At 47.4% G+C, this 25,830-nt stretch overlaps 1 protein-coding gene across 1 annotated transcript in view; it reads left to right on the forward strand.

Moving 5' to 3' along the window:
- The window catches only part of LOC144093960 (N-chimaerin-like), a 57,477-nt gene extending 31,934 nt beyond the window's left edge, over positions 1-25,543 (forward strand). The window contains exons 9-13 of the mRNA XM_077627737.1: positions 16-189; positions 9,475-9,552; positions 9,676-9,813; positions 15,184-15,289; positions 20,348-25,543. Coding sequence (XP_077483863.1) covers positions 16-189; positions 9,475-9,552; positions 9,676-9,813; positions 15,184-15,289; positions 20,348-20,531 — 680 coding nt within the window. The 3' untranslated portion in view covers positions 20,532-25,543. The remainder of the gene's footprint in view (positions 1-15; positions 190-9,474; positions 9,553-9,675; positions 9,814-15,183; positions 15,290-20,347) is intronic.
- Positions 25,544-25,830: the final 287 nt, after the last annotated feature.

The raw sequence follows: 25,830 nt of genomic DNA on the forward strand, positions 1-25,830 counted from the left end.
CATTGTTTCTTGCAGACTGCGGGTTCAGCGCACACAACCGGTGTTCTGAGAAAGTGCCGAACGATTGCCTTCCGGACACCAAGTACGTCAAGCGAGTCTTTGGGGTGGACCTGACCACTCTGGTGAAAGCGCACAACACGCCACGGCCTTTTGTGCTGGACATGTGTATCAAGGAGATTGAACTGAGGGGTGAGCTCTGTTACTTGAAGCGACTGCGATGCATGGCTGTGTTGTTGTCAGGCTGCTACAAGATAAACCTGCCACGGTGGCTCAGTGGCTTTGGCGTTCGGCTGCTGATACCATGGCCACAAGCTCGATCCTGGCCGCGGAGACCGTATTTCAGTGGGGGTGGATTGCAATAATGCCCGCATGCTATGCAACGTTGGTGCACATTAAAGAACCCCAGGTGGTCGAAATTAAACCAGAGCCCTCCACTACAGTGACCCTTGTATCCCATGCATTGTTTCAGGACATTAAACTCCACAATCCATAAACAGCTTTTACCAGGAAGTGGCTGTAGGTGATCTCAATGAAGCAAGTTACTGCGTAGGCTTTGCACGGGAGCTAGAGTTGCACATTTGTTTCATGCGCACATCAGTGGCCAAAAGCGATTGCTCCAAAGCACCTGTGCATTACAAAAAAAACATGTCTGCACAGAGGCATGTGGACGTGTTTATCGTTGCTTGAAATACAGAAGGAAGGATACCACAAATCGCTAGTAATGCTAATCATCAGGAATAATTAATTACATGCTACGAGGAACAAACATCTTAACATCACTAAAAAAATATATTTTTTAAATTAGCACTCAACTGCTGCCAGAAGTCCATTGATTCATCTACTGTCATCATTCTTGGTGGGCTGTTTTGGTGGTGGGGGGAAGGGGGGGGGCACTTAGGCAAGTGCCTATTTCAACTGAAAAGTTTTGGTTGTACATACTGTACATAGAACACCCATTTTTATGCAATTTTTCTTTTATTGTTAAGAAGAGTGTGATTTATGGCATTTACAATTTAAAATAGATGGCGCCACTCATACACATAGCTAGTATATTATTGATAACTTACTTAGATAGGCCTTGGTGCAGTCGACACAGTGCTAGTAAACTGTCTAACTCCCTCCGACAGTATTACAGTTGAACCCCTGAATAATGATACCACTGGAGAAGGAAAACTTCTTCGTTCTCGCGAGAATTTCGCTGTCGCGAAAATGGACAAATAAGCACTCCCATTAATTTCCAGAACCAAAATTTAATGAAAAAAGTAGCTTATTTTGCTCTGCTTCACATTGCTGTGCAGGAGCTTCACGACTCGGGCTTTGCAGCTTGATAAGCTATGCATAGCTTTGTCGTCGTCGTCGAGGAAAGTCCGGATAACATCAGAAGTGTCAAGCACATCACGCGAGCTTACTTGCCTTCCTTGTGCTTGGTTTTCGGCATCCTCGTCAACACTCTCCTCATTTCTTTTGTGCACACTATCAATATAATAGTGTCGTTGCTGAATTCCTTGTGCACGATCAAGTCGGCGTCCGCACACAAAAAGTCATCCAGTTCAACAGCGTCTGGCACCATTGCATCGACACTGCAAAGCACGTCCCATGCTTTGGTTAGCGGCTGCAGATCGTCGCCGCTTGCAGGAACTCTCTTCCGGTTCTGCCAATGCATGCCATCCAGCCGCGAAACCAGCGTGCCTGAAGCAGTTCTGGACAGGGGTCACTGAAGTAGCAATCCACGCCTCCGCAAGCATCTCCAGCGCCATGAAAAGATCAGTTCCCATCGGTTGCTTCATTTCGATGTTTCACAACATCCGCCGGATGATTTTTCCCGGTACGCAGACTTGACACTCTTAATAACCCCTTGGTCAAGAGATTGAATAACGGATGTGCAGTTCGGAGGTATAAAAATCAAGCGGACGTTCATCAGGACGTCTTCGATGTGGTGGGCACTGCAGTTGTCCAAAAAAAGGCAGATGGATCTGCCCTGCTTCCGCATATCCACATCAAAGGCTTCCAGCCAGCTGGAGAATATTGCGCGCGTCATCCAAGCTTTCTGGTTAGCAGTGTACTCGACCGGAAGCCTTCGGTTACCTTTAAACCACCATGGCATCTTGCTCCGCCCAGTCACGAGGAGGGGACATTTGTCGGATCCATCCATGTTTGAGTAGAAAAGAATGCTCACCCGCTTTTTGCTCAGCTTGCCGCCATGGCATTTTTGTCCCTTCAGGTCGAGCATTTCCGATGCCAACATTTCATAGGAAAAGCCGGTTTCATCCACATTATGAATTTCGGAGGGCTCATGTTCATACATTATGCTTTCGTAACTTTCCTGCATCCAGGATGATGCTGCTTCAGCTTCGACACTTGGAGACTCCCCCAACAACACCTTGGCAATGATGCAGTGCCGTGCTATCGGCTTAGTGATCCGGCGCTCACCTCAAAGTTGTGTCCCAGAATGCACGCAAAGTCAATCGCCTTCTGCTGCAGAAGGCTTCCAGACAAAGGCATCTTGTTTGCTCTCTTGTCGAGGGAACACTGGAATACGGCTTTGTTGACATCTTCGTAGACTGGCGTTGCCACCGTCTTATTCTGCGCGCACGCGCCGTTCTGAAGTGCCGCCATGATGCTGTTCTTGGATTTCAGGATCGTAGAAAGTGAGCTGCATGGGATACTGAATTCCTCCGCATTGTCCGACTTCTTTCTGCCTTTTGCAGCTTCGGCGATTATTGCAGACTTTTCCTGCAGCATCAAAAACTTGCGTTTTTTAACAGGAGGCGGCATATTTTCGACAGGCCAAAGAAAACACTGGACACAAAAGTCACAGGCGAATTCGGCGTGCACGAGGCGGACGGTGAGATAGCGTGGTCGGCGCGTACAAGGCGTGGTAGTGATAAGAAAAAGCAGGGTTCGTTGTTCTGCCTAGATACTTCCCCAGTTGGCCGGCAGTGCCGTCAAGTGTAACGTCGCATGCGTGCGTAGTTGCCAACAGAGGGTTAGCAAAACGCCGCTTTCAGTGAACACAAAAAAAAAAATCTCGTTGCTCTCATCATCATTACCGAACCGACAGAAAGTAAACAGCAGTGGCCGCGCCGGTGCTTGTTGGCAGAAGTGAACGGCCCCGACTTTTCGGATGAGTGTGCCGCTGCAGTTTTGCCACTTCTCTTTTCCCAACTGGCTGATGTGCCAAAAAAATGTTACAGATCACTACTCCGAACTTTCGTTAATGCGGGAGCGTTGAGAGGGGGCAAATGCATTGAACTCTATGGAAATTCGCCGGGGGCACCAGAATTTTTCGTTGCCGCGAGAATTTCTTTCTTGAGGGCTTTCGTTATTGAGGGGTTCAACTGTATTTTCAGAATAAAAAGTTCAACTGCAAAAATAAGTTTCTCGAGCGAGCACCCACTTCCAGTGCCCTAAGCATGGCTCCTGCATACATTAATTATCGTGCCACCTTCATAGTGGTACCAAGTGGCAAAACAATTTGTGTTTTTATTTCTTATTTGTGTAATGGGTAACTTACAACACTATGCATATGTAAGCTGTCTCACTGAAAGCTCGTAGTAGCATTTAATAGTAAGCTTTTTATGTAAAAAAGATGTTTTCTTCAGCATAATAATGTAATCTGTGCTAACCAGAATGTTGGTCTACCAGAATGTAATAGTTGTTTACTGCTAGGTGACCACCAACAACATACCAGTAGAAAGGTGCACATACTAAAGAATGGAGAAAAATAAGTCATGAGAAGAAAACAAGATAATTATAAATCGTCAAAAAAAGATAATTATAAACAGTCAAAAAAGGCCTGATGAGATCCAAAAGTGCCTGAGGAGATCTAGAAGTGTCCCTTGAAAGCATGTCACTTGGTAGGGATCGTGTGATGGTGGTAGTGGTTTTTTTTTTATTAAAATAATAGTAAAAAGGAAAGAAAAGATTTTTGCTAGCCCCGGCATCTGCCATCGATACTGAAGCACCTGAGCTGGGGCAGCGGAAATAAAGAATAGCAGGCAGAATGGAAAAATGAAATGGAAGAGGTGAGGGCACAGGAATAGAGGATAGGGGGAGAAGGAATATATACAAACTATTTACACAATAAGAAATGGTTCCAGGGTTGTGCACGTCCAGTTATCAATCGTTCAAGGTAGAGCTCGCGGGGCGTTCAGTCACTGCGTGTCACTGCCTGACGGAGAACAGACTGAACGTCAAGCCCATGTGTTCGAGGAATGCACAGAGGCTCACCAAGGTTCGCTCACGAGTGCGCACACTGCCCTGCGGCCACAATAGCATCTTGAGGGAGTCTGGTAGTATGCCCAGCGCCCTATAGGCCGCAAGCATATTGCGACGAGCATCTGCGAACGCGGCACAGTGAAGGAGCAGGTGTTCTAGTGTTTCCACTGCACCGCATCCGTCACACACATCACTCGTTGTGATTCCGTGTTGCTCCCGTCGTTCCCCGGACCACACGCAGCCAATGCGCGTGCGGAGGATCATTATATGTTGCGATCGTGTAAGTGCGCGACAGCCGGTGATACTGTCGATGCGCTCACCTCCTGCGATGCGTGGGTCGGGGTGCTGCTTTCGGAGATGGTCGTGGATGACCGCACGCACATCCTCCAGTGCAAGGGGCAGATCGCTGGCAGGTAGTTGATGTGCAGCGGTCGCGAGGTCCACAGCTTCTTCGTTGCTGGCGATGCAGCAGTGACCGGGCGCCCACAGTGTACGCGCGGCGCATCCTCTGCGCGAGGCGGCGAGCGACTTTCTCGCACTAGTGGGGTACCGCGGCCGTTAGATTGCAGGCGGCTGAGGGCGGCGCAGGAGTTGCACAGCAGAGCACTCCTGGGCGGCAGAGGGCCGAGGGTGAACAGCAGGTCCAGCCCAAGCTGGATCCCCATCAACTCCGCAGTGGTGGAGGAGCCCAGGAAGGTTGCTTGTTGCTGGCTGTGCAGTCGCAGGGCGGGGATGATAGCCGCCGCTGCAAGGGAGCAGCTGTCGCGGGCCACTGAGCCGTCATGTACACGAGCAGGTAGTCCTGGAACTCCTCGTGTATGACGGCTCTGGCCAGCTGCTGCACAGCTAGGAGGGGTGTGCTCCACTTTCCGGCGATGCCGACGATCTCTTGCTGTACCTCCGCTGTACTGAATCACATTGAACGTATGCGCTCGATGTGATTCAGTGCCCTGCGCGCTGCTTGGAGCTCAAGTGGCCACGCTCCTGCCTCGGCCAACGTTGCGGCGCACTGCGAGTTTTTGGGCAGGCCTAGGCACACGTGCAGGGACTTGCAGTGCTGGAGCTCAAGTTTCTTGCAGCACGGCTTGCGCACCGTGACGAGCGGCAGCGCATAGAGCACCGCCCCCAAAGCTGCGGCATTGTATAGCCGCAGCGCGGCTTGCTGGAAGATGCCCTGGCCTCGAGCGGTGAGTTTGTGCACGGCGGCTGTGATCCTCTTCATCTGCAGACAGGCCTTGGTCGCCGCGGGGCGGAAGGAAAGGCACCAGTCGATGTCCAGGCCAAGGTACCGCACCGATTTATGCCAAGGAAGGAGTCCCGTCCAGTGATAGTGGCGCAAGGTGCGAGCACGAAACGCAGGCCATGGCCACCGATTGTCAGCGCTCAGCGACAGACCAAGGCCGCGCAAGCTGGCATCGATTGCGGTCAGAGCTCCCTGAAGGCATCCGCACGCGGAGCGCCTCGCCCTGGTGGTCCCTGGCACCACAGAGCTATGTCGTCTGCATATATGGACATGTACACATGGTGTCGGCCGCTCGTGGGGAGGGAGGCCGGCACCACCGACATGGCCACATTAAACAAAAATGGTGATAAGACAGAGCCCTGCGGCACGCCTATGTCCACCGGGCGAGGCTTGGAGAGCTTATCCCCTACTCGTATGCTCATGGTGCGCCCGCTCAGGAAGCCGTGAACGTATCGCAAAAGGCGCCCGCTCACACCGGCCCCCTCAAGCACAGCGAGAATTGGTGCGCGGTGAACATTGTCAAAAGTGCCCGAGACGTCCAGTAGCAGTAGCAGCGCAACCTGGCCTGCCGCCCTGGAATGCTCCAGCGCTGTAACAACGTCTGATATAGAATCAGCCGTGCACCGCATCCCACGGAAACCTGTCTGCCGCTCGTCAAACAAATCAGCCTCCGCAAATCAGCCTCCGCAGCCCGCTCGTTCAGACGCTGCAACGCCATATGCTCTATGAGCTTACCTGCCGCCGATGTTAACGCCACTGGCCGGTATCCGCTCAGCTCCGTAGGTGGGCGCCTTGCCCTGCCGTTAGGATGGGACAGACAACCGCGGTTCGCCAATCCTCCGGTAGCTCCCCGCGTTCCCACACCATGTTGATCTGCTGCAGGAGGATCTGTCGTTGCTGCGCATCCAGGTTTCGCAGCATTTGGTATGCCACCCCGTCCGGTCCGGGCGCTGAGCGGCGGCGGCAGCGCTGCAGCGCATTGTTCAGTTCCGCCGCGGTGAACGGCGCATCACATGGACCTTTCGAGGCGACAGGCGAGGGACTTGCATCGCTTCTGGGGCTCTCAGGCACAGCTATGTTAGCTGCATTTGCGGGGCTGGGCGGCGTGAACCGGTCGGCAAACCGCTCTGCCAACTTTTCAAAGCTGAGCCCGCTGGAGATTGCGAGGGCGGCCAGCGGTTGGCGGTCTGCCTGTGGTTCGGTGATGCGCCGCAGGGTGTCAAAAAACCTCCGTGAGCTGACATCTTCCTCCATCCTTTGGCATAGTGAAGCCCACTGCCGGCGGTATAGCTTGTTGGCGTGGCAGTGCGCTGCCGCATCCAGGCGATTGTAGACAGTCCAGTCGGCAGCTCTGTCAGTCCGTTGCACCCTTCGCTCTGCGCGATCTCTCTTCTTATGCAGATTGAGCAGTTTCATATCAAGTGTGGGCTGCCCTGCCCTTACCTCTGCTCGTTGGGTGGCTGCGAGAGCGCTTCGGACTAGACTTGAAAAGAAATCTGCGCCAGTGGCCGCCGCCTCATCGACCGCCCGCCTGAACGCACTCCAGTTGGTAATGGAGTAGGCACGTTTGGAGCGCGCCTACAATACAGTGGGTTCGATTAGGATGGAGTAATGATCCGAGCCCCAGAGAGATGGTGATCGGCGCCATGTCGCCTCGATGCCTCTGGATGCGAAGGCAATGTCGATGCAGGAGCCGGTTGTTCCGTGTTGTCGAAAGGTGGGCTCGCCGGTGTTCAAGGGGGTAAGTCACTGCTGCATCGTGCAGGTTTTCTTCACGCGCGGACTGGCGCGCACTGCCCCACGCACTATGGCGGGCGTTAAAATCACCACAGATGATTTGGCGCGGGGCACAGCACGAAGACACAGCCCGTTTCACGCGACAGCTGGACGCACATAAATACTGGCCAGCGACGTGGCAAGACCACCGAAGTGCAACCACGCACTCCTGGGCGTCAGATGTCGCCACTGCCGTGCTGACGAGGGTGTGCTGGATGTCCTGCTGCACATATATCACGCACCTTGATTTCCCGGGCTGATGAGATGTGTCACAACAGGGCACTGCGGCACAGGTGGGTTCCTCGCACGTGGTGGCTGAGTGGTAGCCATTGTAGGCAGGTAGCCGCATCTGGTGCTCCCCGTCATGTAAGCGTACGTACGTCTCCTGCATCGCGATAACTTCCGGCGAATCCTGTGCGATGCAAACTCGCATTTCGGCGTACCGCGCTGCAAGTGAGCGCACATTCCACTGCAGGATGGATGGTATGCGGGAGGGAGTCCGGCGGCTAGCCATCGTCCTGGCTTATCTGTGCGGGAGCACCTGCTGCTTCTAAGCAAGCCCGGTGTCCATCGGTTCCCTCCAGGAAAAGTGCACTGAGGGCGCGCAACGCCAGCTTTAGGCGCACGATCTCCGCGTCCCGTGCGTCAGGGGGCTGGCCATGAGAAGCGGCCGCGCTGCACGGGACGCCGGGCAATCGGATCGCCGCTGCCGCTACCTCCACGGCAGCTGCGGCTCGCTCCAGGGCAGCTCTCCGACGCCGGTGCACCTTGGTAGCGATGGTGCGCCACAGAACCAGGCTGGCCCCAGCATCAGCGTCGCCGCTGTCTGCGGCGTATTGCTGCAGCGTATTGCTGCAGCGTATTGCTGCGGCGCACCGTGGAGTTGGCCATGCTCGCTGCCAGCAGACGAGGCCCCAGCCACAGCCTGGTCTCGTGCGGCGGGATTTGGCGAGGTCACACCCGGTTTTCATCCGGACGCCGTCGTCCGAGCAGCAACAGCAGCAGCGTCAGCAGCAGGCTGAAGGTGGGCTCCCTGGGGTTCAAGCTGGGCAGGCCCTGCTCCTTCGAGTGTGGAGGGAGAGGGAACAGTGACGGTGGGGTGGCTTCAAGCTTCCCGCTTGGCCACTGCGATGTCCGTGTTGGTTTCCGTGTCCCTCTCCTCCTCGGACCTCGTTGAGCGTCGCCGTTTCCAGAGAACAGACTCGTCCATCGGGATGCACATGTTCTCCTTGGTTGCAGGTGTCCGTGGTGAGCCCGCAGCAGCAGCATCAGGGGGAGAGGGCATCACAGCCGGTTCCCCAGGTGTATCAATGGCGGTAGAAAGCGCAGGGGTGGTCAGGAATGGCGGGGAGGGAGCCGCCATGTAGTCCTGCGTCTGGTGAGCAAGCGCCATGGCCTCCCTCAAGGCTAGAACGCGTGGGTCCGCCGGCGACACGTCCAAGGTCCCGATGACGGACTCGAGGTTCTCCGAAGTGGTGATGAGCGCCGCCATCACCGTGTCCCACAGATCAGCGATCTCGGCCTGCATCCGCCGAATGGTGCTGGACGACTTTGCTCTGGATGCCGCCCGTCTCCGTGATCGTGAGCGGCCTGCCCTGCGTTGCTCATTGTCACCTCCGAACGCGGGCTGTCGCTTGTTCACGGTGTCTGTGACCTCCATGGGGAGACCCCGCAGCGCCGCCAAGCCTTAGGCCCAGCGTCCGAAGGAGCGGAGAGCTAAAAAACGCGTCGCTCGCTTCGAGCGCCTGCCGAAGAATCGGGATCGTGTCCCATACTCTTTTTCGTGGTGCTTGTGGGAATGGTTGCGTGCGCACTTCAGCAAACAAGTTTTGAAATGGAAAGTTCACTTCTTGCTCAGTGCATATGTGGTATAGTTTCAGGCCAGGCCATTACATTGCTTTCAAGATGCTTATGGCTGCACCTGTTAGACTGTGCTTTGGGCCATACCTGAATGAAATCAGCAGAGTGTAAGTGAAGTAGGGCGGCTCTATATTTTAACCTCTTTGGAGAGACTTTTTTTTAAATTGAGCTCTTTCAGAACTCTTGAAGCTTTGCTTTTTTTTTGTCATTTTCCTTACATTTTCTTCTATTCTAGCTGAATGCACCGAGTCAAGCTAAACATTTTTATTACATTCAAATGCTTACATGTAAAGCAGAAATTTGTGTGACTAATTATGTGCAGTCTACATCTTATTATTAAGAGTTCTAAATGGTGGGAATCTCTTTGGTTTATGCAGGCTTGGATACTGAAGGCATTTATCGTGTGTCCGGGTTTAGTGATGAAGTGGAGGCATTGCGGATGTCATTCGAGAAAGGTAAGAACTGCTTGTGCTGCTCTCGAAAGTGTCATGCCATGACTGACTTATAACCATGACATTGGGTGTTAAAGTTGACAGCAATAATCTCCTCTTTGTTCTGCTCTCTATTTCTTGCTTCAGATGGCGAAAGTGCACCACTGAGTGCGTCCACATATGAAGACATTCATGTAATAGCGGGCGTGCTAAAACTGTTCCTAAGGTTGCTGCCTATACCTTTGATCACCTTCGACAGCTATACGAAGTTCTTCGATGCAGTCAGTGAGTACACCTTATCTAACAATCCTCTGCATTATGCATGGCATCCATTGTATACAGTTACCGACTGTACATTGAGAAACTATTTAAAGGAGCACTGAGGACAATTCTATCCAATTTTTGTTCTTGGTAAAAACTGATTGTTTGACTCTTTGCAGCTATGCTGATGTCTTTACCTTTATCATAAGGGGCGAAAACGTGGAGGCTAGCGAAAAGGTTTCAGCTTAAGGGTAGCGCAGCAAGCTGTGGAAAGAAAAATGATGGGCATAATGTTAAGAGACAGGGCAGGGTAGGTGAGGGAACAAACACGGATTAATGTCATCCTAGTCGAAATCAAGGGAAAGAAATGGGCTTGGGCAGGGCATGTAATGCAAAGGTAAGACAACTGATGATCCTTAAAGATATTGGAATGAATCCCAAGAGAAGGCAAGCGTAGCAGGGGGCGGCAGAAAGTTAGGTGGGCGGATGAGATTAAAAAGTTTGCGGAGATACGGTGTCTGTAGCTGGCACAGTACAGGGTTAATTGAAGATATATAGGAGAGACCTTTGTCCTGCAGTGGTCGTAGTCAGGCTGATGATGATGATAGTGCATTTATTGTTTTGAAATTTTTCATTTAAAAATGGGTGTATTTTTTCTACCATTTGGTTCAAACTTGTGACGTCAGCAACGCAACTTGCTTAGACTTGATGCCATAAAATTGCATGAGGTCCTAATACCATTTTCGCAGCTTTCTTGCACCATTATATAGAACGGATCTTGCACTGTTTTTCTTTGTCATTTATAACAGTTTGCTAACACATTTTTCTGTTCTGTCATACTAGGGGAGTGTTCAGATCATGCCCATGTTGAAGTCAACTGATCACTCGTGTTTCCAATTACTGACCGACTTCCTTGACCTCAACAAGCTGTAAAATATTAGGGCACGTAATCTGCCAGCACTTGACCATATATATATAAAACGGACAGTTATCAGATGCCCACACGTTTAGACATGGTTCATTGACTGCTATGCAACCTCTTACCACATCTCATGACATTTCTATCAAAAGTAATGATAAAGAACAGACCGATGTTTTTTTTTGGTCTGTGCCAAAGCCTTTGATAAAGTGCCCCAGAGTGACTTATTGCAGAAACTTTATGCAATTGGTATCGCTAACGCTCCTAACTTTCTGTGGCTATAATTCGACAAATGGGGAGCGAGGAATCTGCAATATCCCGTGGACGGCATCAAATAATTACTTGTTTGTTTGTTTTTGTTTTTGTTTTTTTAACATGCCTGCACCTTAAAAAGCTCGGCAGTGGGTGTTGCATTTGAACGTTGTGTAGTACTTGACATGCTCTCTGATGATGCCATGGTGCACAATCCTGCAGCTGCTGTCATGGCCACTCTCGCAAATGAGATGCAGCCCTACAAAAGTCGGACGCCTGCCTGACGCTCACTTTTATTACTGGACAGTTTAATATTGCAACAAGAGGAAGCCCCCAATGCTAATGCCAGGCATTACTGAAAACTAAAAAAGCTTAAGCCACCACTAGTAATATTGCTTTCGAAAGGTGCCAGTATCCTATTTGAGAATGTTAGCATGTCATTGCCAGAGTGGCCGCGCTAGATGCGGAAACTTGCTGGAGGGGATAGGCTAGCAAGCATGTCGGGACTTCGTTATGTCAGGACTTTGTTCATTACCAGATCATTGCTTTCAAGAGAATGCAAGACGATTACTGTATTTGCACGAATATAGCACGTAGCTTTTTCCTCAAATTATTCAAGTCATGTGGAAGCAATGTACAATTGTAGCATGATATATGGCCCCCTCCCCCTGGCTCTTCAAGATAGTAAAGCGACCTTCGCCACTAAGCTTGCGAGTCGGTAGGAGAAGCCAGATTATCAGCCACCTTGAGGCAAAGCGCGATGTACTCAAGGGCAAAACAGAAGGTTGCTATAACGTGGATAGAGGCAGGTGCGAGCCATTGACAGAGGCACAGTTAAGGGTTCAGAGGAGTATAGGGAGAAGTAAAAATGTCAAATGGGCGCAGGACTGGGCAGCATGAAACACTAAACAGCGGCAGCACATTGGCGACTGTGGCTGCTGCTACAAGGGAGGTTGAAGCAGTGCCTCTCAAATAAAATTAACATATTCGTTGTACCCGTATTTTAGCATGCTGTTTCCGGATTTTTTTTTTTTGGGGGGGGGGGGGGGGGGGGGGGTGCACATCTATGGCTATTCTGAACAGTTTGATATCTGGCATTGATTGCAATATATATATATATATATATATATATATATATATATATATATATATATATATATTCTTTTTAAAATTTTCGAGGTGTAGAACTCCTCCTTCTTCGCATTATATTTTTTTGCTACTGTAAATTAGTCATTTTTCCATCGTTCTGCCATTCCTACTGATGGCCATAATAAAAACATAAAAAGAGAGCATGGTTGCGAACGCATCATTCTTCGAAAAATGCTAAAATCTGCTTCATGGAACCGTGCGAGATTAGAGAGGGGGCTTAAGTATCGCTTGTTCAGGTTGACAAGTACTGCTAAGAGACCCTACAGGTTACACAGGGGTGCCACAGGGCTCAATTTTGGGACAGATTTTTATTCCTTATTTATGATAATGATATTGTAAATGTCCATGACACTGATGTTAGGATGAAGCTTTTCATAGGTGACTACATTCTTTATACCTCAATAAACCTGTAGCAGGCCATATTTGGCTAAAGCCTCGCTGAAATTTTTGGTTGTTGCAAGAAATGAATATGTTCCTAAATACTGAAAAGTGCTCAGTCCTCCCTGTATGCAGGAACAAATAAGTTTTGCAGTGTCCTTACTCTGTAGATGGCGTAGTACTTGGGGAAGTGGTGGCTGTTAAATGTCTTGGGAGTTACTATATAAGAGACAGTCTGAGTTGGAAAGACTGGATTAATAGTGTCTGCACGAAAGCTGTTAAATCTCTCTGGTTTATTCAATGCAAGCTTTGAAAAACCCCTTTGCATGTGAAGGTGTCATATAATGTGTGGGTCAGCAAAGTTCTTATAATCTAGAAAAGGGCAAAAAACGAAGTACAGATATCGCTGCCTTCACAAACCAATTGTGGTGATGTCAAGGCAGGTTTTTTTAACGTGGATCTCGGAGGCTAGGTTACACTGGCATTCAGTTCCAAATGGCAATCACAGGTTCATTTTTGATGTTGACATCATGAGTTTGAATCATGTGGCAAAGAAAAAACTTTCTATTTTGAAATATTATTTTCTCAGCAATAAATATCCTGTTTCTATAAAAAAAAAAACATTGGAAAAAGCCACAGAACTGAGTTATACTAAGGACAAATGAGTCAATGTTGTCATCAGATGTGGGCTGTGAAAATTGCTCCGATCTTACCAATACTTTATGTGATGCTTGGTGAGGAGAAGGATGTTCGTGCGTTTCATGTTGAAATGGCCAGTTGTAAGGTCCCTCTCTACTATACTGCTGAACAGATGCTGGAAATACGAAATAGTCCTGGTGCAAGAAATTCGAATTGACTAGTGCCATGAGTTGCAGCTGCGGAGCAAAAAAAAATACATTGAAAAGAGCTGCCACCTAGGATACGCTAGAAAAACAAAAACGTCACCAGGCTGTCAAATTTCTCATTCTTGGTAGCACACAGATTAACACGACCAAAATTCATGTTTGTTTCCATAATTGCACACAAGTGACAAGTTTCTCCGGGCGGGAATTCAGTGTGCAGTTGCTATAAAAGGTGTTCATTTCAAGGCTATACATAAGTTCCTTGCAGCACTATGGAAGGTAGAGACCTCCTCAGCCAATCAGTAGAGCTTGTTAAACATCTTCCTCTGCACCTCATCATCTGCTCATGGCGTACACAGATATGGCTAGAAAAGAGCATAAATCAACACTGTCTACGCAAGCATTTTGTGAGACGTTGCGCCATTTGTCACATTCACACATTTAGTTTTAGTTCAGCATATGCAAACGGATGCATGATGACGAGCTCAGCCCAGCAGCGCCGTCTGGTCATTAGAACGGGGACCATTTTTGTCAACAAACTGACGCTTTTCTTTAGGCTCAGAACTGGCAGAATCGTCACTCTAAATAAAAAAAATAGAGCAAATTTATCGCTCATGCTTTTTTTTAGGCGAGGTGACTCCATTTATGGCCAGTGAATGTACCAAAAAAGGCAGTAACAATGACAGACACAGTCTGAAAATGGCCTAAGGTGATGCTCAGTTTGAAATTATGTTCAGCACATGTATACTACGAAACACACTGTTATTTTAGCGTACGCTATCCAATATACATATACTTGCACTACATACTGTAGCGTCACAACAAGGCCTCTGCACTCATCGCAGCTTTAGTAGTGCTGCAAGGAACTGATGAGATGGAGTATAGTACAAGAAGAAGGCCACAGGTATTGTCCAGTTGGCTTTTCTCAGAGATCATGCAGGCATGCGCACCTCTTTGTCAACGACCTTCAATTGCTGCTGTGCATACAGTTGTGTACTATCGCGTTCAACTTGAGCTGTAATGCATAAGACGTGATAGGAGCTCAGTTCGTGAAGTAGTAAGTTTGTGCACTTAGCAGTTGATGCAGAGAAAAAGGTATGATGAATCATTGTTAAAGTTGGGGGCTCTGTATGAAGGCATGCCGATTTACTAGAAAGTGGGATCATCAGTTGATTCACTTCACATGCGCTGCAAGTCATAATGAACGCAGTAGTGCTTTGCAGATTTGCACTTTTTTCAGAGTGTATGCTTCTGCTAGCATCGCTTTCTTTGTTTCGGACCACGGCGGCAGTGTTTGGATGGAGGCGAAACGCGCCCGTGTGCTGTGTGATGTCAGTGCACATTAAAGATCCCCAGGTGGTCGAAATTATTCCGGAGCCCTCCACTACAGCACCTCTTTCTTCCTTTCTTCTTTCACAGCCTCTTCACTTACAGTAGGCAGATATGTGAGACAGATACTGTGCCATTTCCTTTCCCCAAAAACCAATTTTCATTTTTCAAATGTTGTAACTAATATTTCTCAAAACAGTGAGCTTGGTAGCACATCCTTTAATGCAGTTTTGTAGGCAGGTTTTGTCACCTGTCATTTGTTTTTCCTTGGTTACTAGTGTCCTGTGCATGTTCAAAAAAAAAAAAAAATATGTGGTCCCTTGGCTCTTGAGTGTGCTTATTTGACAAATCTAGTGTTGCAGTGTTAGTTACTAGTGCATGTCCTTTTGTAGTTTCATATAGGGCAACACTGGCATACCAAGTGTACAGCTTTGTTTGTGCACTGTTTTGGAGCTGGGAAATTGCAGGTGCAGAGAAAATGCAGCGTTACTCTGTTGCTTAATGCTCTCATGCGTCCCTTTACAGAGAGCAACAAAGTAGAAGAAAAACTTGAGGCCATGAAAGAGGCGGTGAAGTCACTGCCTCCTGCTCACTACCAGTCTTTGAAGTATCTCATGAGTCATTTGCAAAGGTATGCACGATTGGTTCCCACAGATCTTGCATGTATGCTGTGGCTCCCTCAGATTTCTGGATGCAAAGTTGTGTAGCAGAAATAGAAATCATGTGGACCATTCTTGTGAACCTGAACTATGCATTCCTAGCTTATCTTTTTTCTTTTCTTGATGTTCTGTGGAATGAACAGTGCGCTGTCATCAGTTGCATATCTATTGACAGGGCTTCATACAAGTGACTTCAATTAGCGGAGTCGCTACGTTTCAGTGAGTCCGAATGGTATTATGGCCTGGAATTTTGGTACTGTCATTTACCTTACGTGCGGAACACTTATCCATGTTTTTTTACTTGCTAAAACAGCAAGTGTCCTCTGCTGGCAAGGTTTTTTCTTTCCACAGTTGATGCTACCCTGGCTGCTTCTTAAAGCTACCACCGCCACTGTGAGAAGTTGCTTTGTAAACTTGTTTTGAAACCCAGGCCATCGTGTTCTATGTTGATCTGTGGTGAAACTTGTCACGGTTAAGGCGCACAGGGGAACTGGCTGTTGCTTCTTGTTGCTGCAAGTGTTGCCGTGAGACATTGAAAGAATGGCCTGTGTTGGTGTGTCACTCTCCAGTTTCTTGCCCACAGTATTGGAGGCATGGCTCAGGTAGTGCTGTGTCCCACATAACCTGAGCCCGGCGGTAAAGCGAGTTACCAGGATTGAGTAACCTGAGCATCTTGGCCGCGGCAGCCACATTTCAATGGAGGCAAAATGCAAAAGGGCCTGTGCGCTATGCATTGTCCCGGTGCATGTTTACAACCCCAGATGGTCGAAATTAATCCGGCGCCCTGCACTTGGGTGTCTCACAGCGCCCGTGCCAATTCGGAACATAAAAGTGAAGCGTCTACAATTGCGGCAGCCTGCACTCAATTAGATACGTACATTCATTCCAAAGAGTACAAATGAATCTGCTATCATTAGCTAAATAACCTTTTAATCACTCAAGGCAAGCGGGAACTTTCAACCAGATCATTGTGGACAGTCACTAGAATCCAGAATGATGCAAATTGCTAAAAGGGATTTTTTATTCTAACTTTTTTTTTTTCACGCTCTGAATGAAGTGCGCAAAGCCACAACGATGATGCACTAAACAGCTACTGCTTGTGGATGGCAGCAGCCACGCAAAACGCACATTCGCCTTGGTAATGGGCAGTGAGGAAGTATTACCAAGATTGGGTGTTCAGAACATGCACTCTCTTCACAGGCGTTTTTTCACATCAGGCATGTGCAGAATGTGGAAAATACTTCCACACTGAAGCTATGATTACAAAAATGGAATTGTTGGTTTTTATTGCTCTGCAAGCAAGGTCTCCATTTTAAACTTTTCCTGCCTCCCGTGTTTGGAGAGTTCATTTATCTGGACCAGTTTAGTTTTGTTCAGAGATCAATTTTAATGCCTCAGGTGTCTGCCAACAGTACTGCACTTGTTACGTGCTATCACAGTGCACAGCCTTTGAAGAAAGCTTACTCTGGTGGCACGAGACACCGCACTGGTGAAGAAAAAAAAAACTAATAATTAGACAGCGACGCTCGTGTTACTAAGTTATTCTCGGGACAAATGTATATATGAGACACACGTCACTCACACATAGCCATATGTTAGGAAGTGAGCAGTCTGTCATTGCAGTCAACTGCAGTGCAAAGCCAACGCTTTTATGCACTCTCCCTAATCCATTGGTGTTGGGATGGCTACTGTGAAAAACTCTTTGAACTGCTGTTCAGGCACTACTGAGTGCCTCCAGTGCAGGGACTCCGGAACTTTTAGTGGCGGGGGGCAAGACTTCGGGCTTATTTTGGTATTTATTTTTTTAATGCTTATTTACATAATAAATTTATTTTTTTTATTTTTTCAATGTTTAAAGGTTGATGCAAATTGCCGCATTGTGGTGACGACACTCCAGCAGTCGGGAAGACAGTGAAAAGGCTTCCAGAATAAACTGTTTACGGGGCTGGCTCGCGCCCACTAAGAACTGAGCGACTCTGCAGTGGCGATAGCTACAAGCATGCTCGGCGGTCATCGACTGAATGCCTGCAGTTCTTGGTCGCGCTCAATTTAAATCTAGCAAGGAACCTTCGGTAAAGAACCAATAGCGACTGCAACAATCTATAAAAACGTGGCAGCATTTGCATGCGGCCACAATCAGTGGAGAAGTAAAGATGTACTGGTCTCTTGCTGACCTACTTGGTTCTTTATCTTCTTTGCACCAGGGGTGCCCACCGCCAGAGACTGTTCGTTGATTTGGCTGACTGAACGCTTCTTCGCACCAGGAGTGCTCCGTCAGAGACAGTCTTGCGACGAATTAGGGTGCAGGTGTTAAGGGAGTAAGACTTGAGGCTTTATGTAGAAAAATTTACATTATACAAGTTGGTGTACAGGAGACAACTTAAAGCGGCAAAAAGGTTTAAACAAAAAAGGGTGGAACTGGCTAACACTAGGGGAGACCTCTACTCGGCATAGCCATAGTCCAGAACGATTTTCCAGGCTCCGGGGCCCGGTTTTAAGGACCTCAGAGCATAGCCCACATTTTGCACGACCTAATCAAAACATACTAGCACATGATTGGTTAACAAACTGCATGGCACGCCTTCCATTTCCCGCAACATTGAAAACCCTCTCTCTAAAATGCACAACACAGAAAGAATGTCAATGTTGCTTTAAAAAAATGGCATTGCAGGAATGGACCCCCAAAATGATTGGCCCACTAGGTTTACGTGCCACGCCCCATACTTCCACAGTATTACTCAACTCTCTCCCCTAAAAAGCAAAGAGAGAAGCCCACGAAAATACATCAGAAACACATTCACGTGTCGCAAGCTCCCTGGGAACCCGTGACCCTGGCGGTTCCCAGCGTTAGGGCAATTATCGATTTCACCCGAGCCGCCGCCACCGCGGGTAACAAACTACTCATCTTCGCGACGACTGTTGACAGGCGTCCCCCAAAATCTGCAAAGTGGCACCAAGCCTGTCATTGCTGCCTTCGCAGCGGCATTCTTTTTCTCTGGCTACGTTTTGTTAAGCCAGCCCGTTCCCCCAGAGCATACAACGTCCTTGCGCATCGGAGTCGCCGCGGCGCCGGCAAGTTACGTCCGCGCCCGACCGTACGCTGTGCTTAATTACTCCTGGTCAAGCGCGAGCGTTTGGACCCGTCTCGCACTGCCGACCTTCCAGCCTAGGTGGTCTTTGCTAGGGGGGGGGGGGGGAGGCTATGGCGCCTTTGCCAGGGTCGCCGTCTGTCTGCCTCGCCTTGCCCACTTCTTGCCAACGCACCAACGGGGATTAGCGAGGGGAAATCGCCGCTCCGCGGTGCCCAGCCAGCAACAAAAGGGTGGATGGTTCCCACAAAGCCATGGGCGTCATCGGATCCCGTACAGTAGATAAGTCTGGTCGCATCTCGCATTACAAAACAAAATGATAAAACTGCGTGCCAGTGGTTTTGACCTTGCGAACGAACAAATGGTGCAGATATTCACGGCAATATAAAACAAAGCGAAATGGGAAGCTTTAGGCATGAGGAAGTGATCAACTGCATTAAAAAACTTTGTGCATAGTTTTGTTTGACTTCTGTTGAGACATAACTAGTTTAGATTTACTCGTATACGAAATGCTTTACAGCTGGCTACGAAGCGAAGTAGCTCAGCCCCATTTGTGATTTGAATTAAAGAGTCCTGGAACTGAAGTGTTTCAATTGTCAGAAATTTGACCCAAGTGCAAGCAATTGGAGACTGGGGGGGGAGCAACCGCCCCCCTTGCCCCCCCTAAGGGCGTTACGGTGGCCTTGCTGCAGAGAATGCATCTTTTGCTGGCCGATGAGGATCGAGTTAACGTGCTTTCCCAGCTCCTTCAGAGCAGCCCACTCCTTGGTGGAGTACTCTTTTGTGGTCTGCACAGCAGAACTGGATTTTGCCAGAATTCTGAGAGTGCAGTGCCATCACCTCTGGAATGGCCAGGCCAAGATTTCCTATAAATGCACCATTGCATTTGGTCCTTGAAAATTTTCTAAAAGGACCTTGAAAGGCTGTGAATATTACTGGAAAATTTTCCTATAGAGCCAGTTACTATTCACCGTGGTAATTTGTTCTTCACCGGCTGGGGCTGGTTCTTTTTGGGGTCGACGTCATTGCTCTGGTGTGGACTCGATGCCCCTCACCCAATCAACCGTTTAAATTCACGACAAGTTTTTTACATCTCGCTAGTTAGTGATTAAAGTTAGTGCTATGTTTCAAGGTCATAGGTACTATTTGTTCTGCATTTCCTGCATTACGGTTCTAATGGCAGTCCCCGCCATAAAGCCTCAGTCTGCTCACTTAAGAACAACCTGTATCACCGGGGTGGTGAAATAAAAGTTCCGGTGTATAGCTGCAGCTGTTAGGTTGTCGGCATTCGGTCAGTATTCCGGCAACTTACGGACTGCTGAGTGGTGTTCAGTCCAAGCACATGCTGTCAGAATGTCAAAATTGTAAAATGGCAGCCGCTAAACATGAGCATTATGCTGCCATTGGCACACAGGAAGTGCAACCCCCTTTGATGAGACATGGCAGAAACCGGCTCATGGTGTTCCATTTTCTGAATTCTCTGCATCCTGGGCTGGCAGGCATTTCTTGTCCGATGCCCAGCCAAACCAGAAGACTCCAGTACGCTGTGAAACCATGAAATCTTAGAACTACTGTGCGTGTTTCAAGCAGCTAACTCAATGAAGACTCACTGCAGTTGAACTTTGCAGCTAAACACACTAGTCCATTCATCACAAAATCCATCAGGGTTGCACTGACTTGGGAAGCATGTTGAGTAGCAGTATCAAACCAGTGTTCTGTACCGTGTTGTAGTATAGGTCATGTAAGATGTAACTGAGTATGTTTGAGAGAAGTGCAACAGCTGGAGCTGAAGTGAACAATGACACCGGTGTAGTGTGGCTAGTTCCTTGCATGCAGTGCTAAATTGCCAACTGCAAAGTATTTATGCTTTCATGAGCGCTCAGTGACGAGGTTGATTACTATTATATTTCTTCCTCATGTCCATGTCTGCTGTTGGTGCAGGGTCTCTGAGCACCAGAAGAAGAACCTCATGTCGCCGAAGAACCTAAGCACCGTGTTTTCACCGACCGTTATGCGCACGCCGGACATCATGGGCATGGGCCTGGACCAGATGAGTGCCTGGCACACCGAGAGTGCCGTGGTCGAACTGCTCATCAGCTACAATCGAACCGTATTCGTCCAGTAGTCAGCCAGCTGCCACGGACACTGCTTTCAAGGCTTTCCCGCTACCCTGCCCACCAAAGAGAGGCTGTTAGCCTATGCTCTCATCAAGCTAATCAAACTAGCACCTGGTTGCATTCACAAAACCCACAGTCTTTTTTTTTTTTTTTTGAGGTGGGGGGGGGGGGGGGGGGGGGGGGGGCAACTCACCTGACCTACATTTATACGAAAAGTGAGCAAAAGCTAGTAAAGGACACGGCATCGTGGTCTGGGAGATGGGCTAATCACCTGTGCAGACCTGGATGCGTGTGTGTGTGAGTGAAAGGGTGAAGGGATGTGTGCTAGGCAGTGTGGTCTTTTTTTTTTTGGTGGGCTTTAGAAATATAGAAATATTCGTTTTCATCATATTTGTGAGGAGTTCACATCACTTCTAAGCCCTAGCTCGAGTCCATGCAAGAAAATTATTTGTGCGCTGTAGTTTGATGGATAGGTTGTTCGCAAACAGCGTGTTGTAAAGAGGCTGTAGCCAAATGCTTTTATTATTCTCATTAGTTAGCTTGACTGTGTTGTTGCAGTAGAACAAAAGTATGAGAGGATTGGATTGGAAGGCTGGATGGCTTGGGCAAATGTTTAAGGCATAGGACATTAGACAGCATTTAATTTTATCTGGGTTAATGTAGCAAGGTCTCCTTTTGCACGTGCTTCTTCAGGGTCAGTATTTTTGTCTGCCTGATGTCTTGTTATAGACACATAAGGCAGCCTTTTATCTCATATATTATAGTGCATATGTGCTGAAAGGCCTTTTCTGCAGAAAAAATTTGTTACATTTTTGTGTGGCCAAATCATGGTTGCTGTTTTCTTTTGCGACATTTATTGCCAAGGTTTAACTTGCTAATTTTGTTATACATGCAACAGAAACTGTTAATTCGTCATTCGTGACAAGGTATACGAAAGAATACTTTCCTGCATACACTTTCTGCTTACCTGGGGACCAGAACTTTGGTTTTGCTTGACAGTTGCTTTGCTTCTCGACGATTGATAATGCAATCTATGAAAAAGCAACTCTTGATGTGCCTGAAACACTACTGTTAACCTCTCTCAGCATCTCTTAATCCCTTACTATTCCTCACGGCTTCTGTTGAGTCAGGGCAGACCTCCCTTGTGAAAGGGGAAGGAAGGGTATTACCAATGGGTATTGATAGAAAAAAACGGGAGGGAGAGAATGGCATGTCAACATAAAGATTGGCTCAGCATTGCATGTGTCACGCCCAGTCTGGCACGTGCCAGCGACAATGCGAGGAGAAAGGGGAGAAGCTCGGGGACTTGTTTCTCACTTTTTGACTGGCGTGAACAAATCTTAAATTCGGAACTGTTGCCAGAACAAGGAGGAGATCAGGATAAATAGGTTCCCGGTTGCAGCATGTTTCTGATAAGTGGCTGCGAAGAAGTGCAGTACATTGCCACAAGGGGGCACATAATTTGAATGCAACGTAGTGTGCCTCGATATAACGTTCCTTTGGAATGGTAGTGACACCTTTTTGGCCAATCGCAAGATGCCATTCTAAACCACATTCATCACGCTGACCCCTGGAATGGAGAAAAGGTTCTAAAATTTAATTCAAATTAAAACTTCGATATCTGGACACAGCGCTAAACACCATCATGCATCGGACACAAAAATATTGATTTCCAGAAAAATACTTCGATGCGGCTAAATGAAGCCGCGATTCAAAATGGCAGAAATGTCGCCACCCTGCCAAGGGAAGCTACATTGAGGAACCCTAACGATACCAACACTTCGCAAAGTCCAAGTATGTTTTCTTACTGAAGAATATACTATCTGGTTCTATTTCATGTGTTACATGGGACAGTTCTGCCTCTTGAATGCAAAAGGCTATTTCCTGCCAACCCAGTGCACTAACTCCACTAGGCTTTTTTTTTTTTTTCTTGTGTGAAGGTTAATTGCAGAATGAATGCAGAACTTGCAGTTTCTATGCCCTTGTAAGAATGTGCTTCTTACTGCAAAGTTTAGACCGGATTATCTTGAACACTGAAGCACAGCCTTTAGGGGGGATGGCAATCAGATGCTCATCCCTCTACAAAGAGGCCATTGATGTGCAGGGGACATAGTAAGGATGTTGATGGTTAGATTAGTTCTTGCGGCAAATGAAGTGCAATAATTTAAACCACTTCAAGCTTCGTTTTAAATGAAGGCGTTTGAACTACTCGTAACACGAATGCAAGCTCTTCGATTGACACTACTACAGCAACCATCGGACTCCAATAATTTGGACCCATGCGACATTTCGGACTTCATTGCGGAACCTTCACGCACCTCATATGAACATGTACACATTCGCAATCAGTATTTCACTCTGCAGTGCCGTAAATTTCCATTTTTCAGACTAAGTCACGAATGGGCATCACTGCCACAGTCAAGCCAACCCTTTGCCGCCGAGGGATGTGCTATTCTAGATTTAATTTGCCGATAGATCGGCTTGGATAGGCATGGCAGTTTTCTGTGCCACTCCAGGCAGCACACACAGTTCCTTCTGAGATCTCCAGTAGCAATGGCAGTGCAAGAAACACAGCCTATGAAGATGAGCACGCGATCACAGCTCAGATGCGAGACACCACTGCCCCTTAGAATGGGGAACCGGGAAGTAGCAGCTGGGGGTGCCATCATAGCCATCTGCTTCCCACATGTCCTCTCATATAGTCTGCCCAGCCGTCGTTGCCTGGAAACGGACCATCCTTGACGCACGGCACACATGTGCAGAGATCTCGCATGGAGCATGTTCGTACAGAGCATCGGCAAGGGCAACATTGGAGATGACAATACTGTGGGCAAAAAAGGTGCATGTGGGCGAAACATGGCAGAAGGCAAAATTACTGCTATTTTGCAAGCAAGTGACTTTTTTCAAGTTATGGATTTATTAGAATCCAGTTATTTGGGCTATTTTTTGTGGCCCGCCAAGTCAGGAAAATCAACTGGCTACTGTAGTAGAGTGATGCTACTACTAAACATTGCTTGCAGTCGTCGCTCCAATCCGCTTCCGATTTTTCTGTACCCATTAAAAGCTGTGTTGCGTTAGATATTTTGTGAAGCCATTTATGCGCATGCTTTTCCTCTCACAGAATGAATGCCTCTGGATTTAATCAGATAATAAATTTTGTAGTATTAAGCTTTTTTTTCTTTGATGTCCAGTTATACATGATCAGAAAACACTTGTGCTTCACTATGATGTCCTACTAGCAACGAGTGAAATCATCGATTATTAACGATATCTTTCGTGAATTGCATACCAAGCACCTGCGGGTTTCATCTCTTAGTCACTTGAATTTTTGCCTGCAATTATAATACATTGTGAACGTTGATGCTGTTCCTGTGTATCTTTTGTGTAATAATGAGCTCAGGGTGCGAGACTCCTTTTCAATAGAAGAGCTGTATTAGTTCCGCTCTAACATGTGTTTCTTCAAAATTTGTCTACTCATATGAATATGTTGATTTGATATGGATAGTTTTGTAATTGTTAACTTATGTTGAACCTTAAAATAAGCAGTGTGAACTCCTTTTGTGTGCTTGCCAACTTGGCAGTCATTTGCAGGTTTCAATTGAAAAGTTTTGCCGTTCGAGACTTTTTTTATGCTTACTAAGTTTTTTGTGTTTTCCGACTGACAGTAGTTGAGGCTACATTTTACTCTGTGTTCTTCTACGGTATAAGCCTTTGTACAGGGGTGTTGTTGCTGTTTCGTTACCTGTCATTCCGATGGCATGGAGAAAGTCAAGTGGGTGCTAGTTACACACCTTGCTGTGGGAATCTCAAGCAAATATGTTTAAGCTGAGTTGTGATAATTAGATTGAGTGTGCTTAGCTCACTGACTCTTTCCGAAAGGACACTTTTTTTTTCTTCTTCCATGGGTTCCTCATGTTGTAAGCTGTGAACATGGAACAGAGATATGAAGGAGCATGAGCACCGACACGCAGATAAAATGGTAGATGTCAAATGGGGAATGCTCACTGGTTGCACCACTGAGTAGTAGAGCCAGAAACAACAAGCCTGTCATGCCACAGCTCTATCTGGAAGTGATGGCTCAGCTTAGAAAATATTTTATGTATCCCTTGGTGATAATGGATAGGAATAGGTGTATCAAGCAAAGGGGCGATTTTGCCTCCCACGTGCTTTTAAGTGGGGCACTACAGTGCCAGAAACTCTTTGCAAGGCCAAGGCTTCATGATCTCGCGAGCAAGAACAGCATTTTTCATCCCACTAAGTTTTGCTCGGCCATTGTGAAGATCAGTGGTCTGAAAAGGTGGCTTAGGAAATGATGGTACCAAAAACAGAGTCTGCTTATTGTTTTGTTCCCCCCCCTCGAGTGTGAAAATAAATTGGAGATGCGTACTGTTTGAAGTTCCTCAGTGTTGCTGCTTTGCATTGGTGCTTTCAAGCTTTTCACACGTGTGTTGAAAACTTCTTCAACTGTCCAATGTTAATATACACAGTGTGGAACTTCAGCAAACTTTGTCACAGTGCAGCTTTGAGGTTGAAATGCTTGGCAGGGCAAGTGTGCTCACTGCATGTGTAAAACTTGGCAACTTTTATTTTTGCATTTTGTTTTATGTTACGGCTATGTTTTGATTGTTGAACAAGTATATTTCTGAAGTGTGTACTCTGCCACTGGTGTTAGTTTTTTTTTCCCCCCTTTTTGGCAAGCTAAGAGGAGCACAAGTTCTAGTTTGATGCGACGGTGTTTGGTTGAATGAGAGACTTCTCGAGTTCCGTTTTAAATATTTTATTTCTGTTATAGTTATTTGCGTGTTTATTACGTGTGACACAAGAAACATTGCTAGTATGCATCTATATAAGTATTGCTGTGGTCTGTATCTCTGGGGAGAAAGTTTTATGGCAAGATTGTAATAACTTACATTACGTGTACGCTGCATAATGCGTAGACATTACTTGCTGCACGGTATGGGCCTTAACTGCAGTTTCCCGTACTGGTTGAAGCATTCCAATAAAAGATTTTTTTTGTACACCTCTGTTGTCTATCTCCCTCTTTCAATGAAAGTTGTGGTCTGACCTATACAAACTAGTTATGAGCACGACACATTTAAGATGTTTTGCGCACCATTTAGCTTCTGCCTTGAAATCTTCTGCTTCTTGCAATTGCTTACCAACGGGTAACATAAATGCTTGCAAATGGCATACATCCTGAGTCTCCTCAAGCTTGATCTGCATGCATCAACTCTATTGCATATGAAGTCTATGCACAGTGCTTCAAATTGGAGCCGGGTCTAGTTGAATCCTTTTGATTTTTTTTTT

The sequence above is a fragment of the Amblyomma americanum genome, chromosome 6 (assembly GCF_052857255.1).
Source record: "Amblyomma americanum isolate KBUSLIRL-KWMA chromosome 6, ASM5285725v1, whole genome shotgun sequence".
NCBI lineage: Eukaryota > Metazoa > Arthropoda > Arachnida > Ixodida > Ixodidae > Amblyomma > Amblyomma americanum.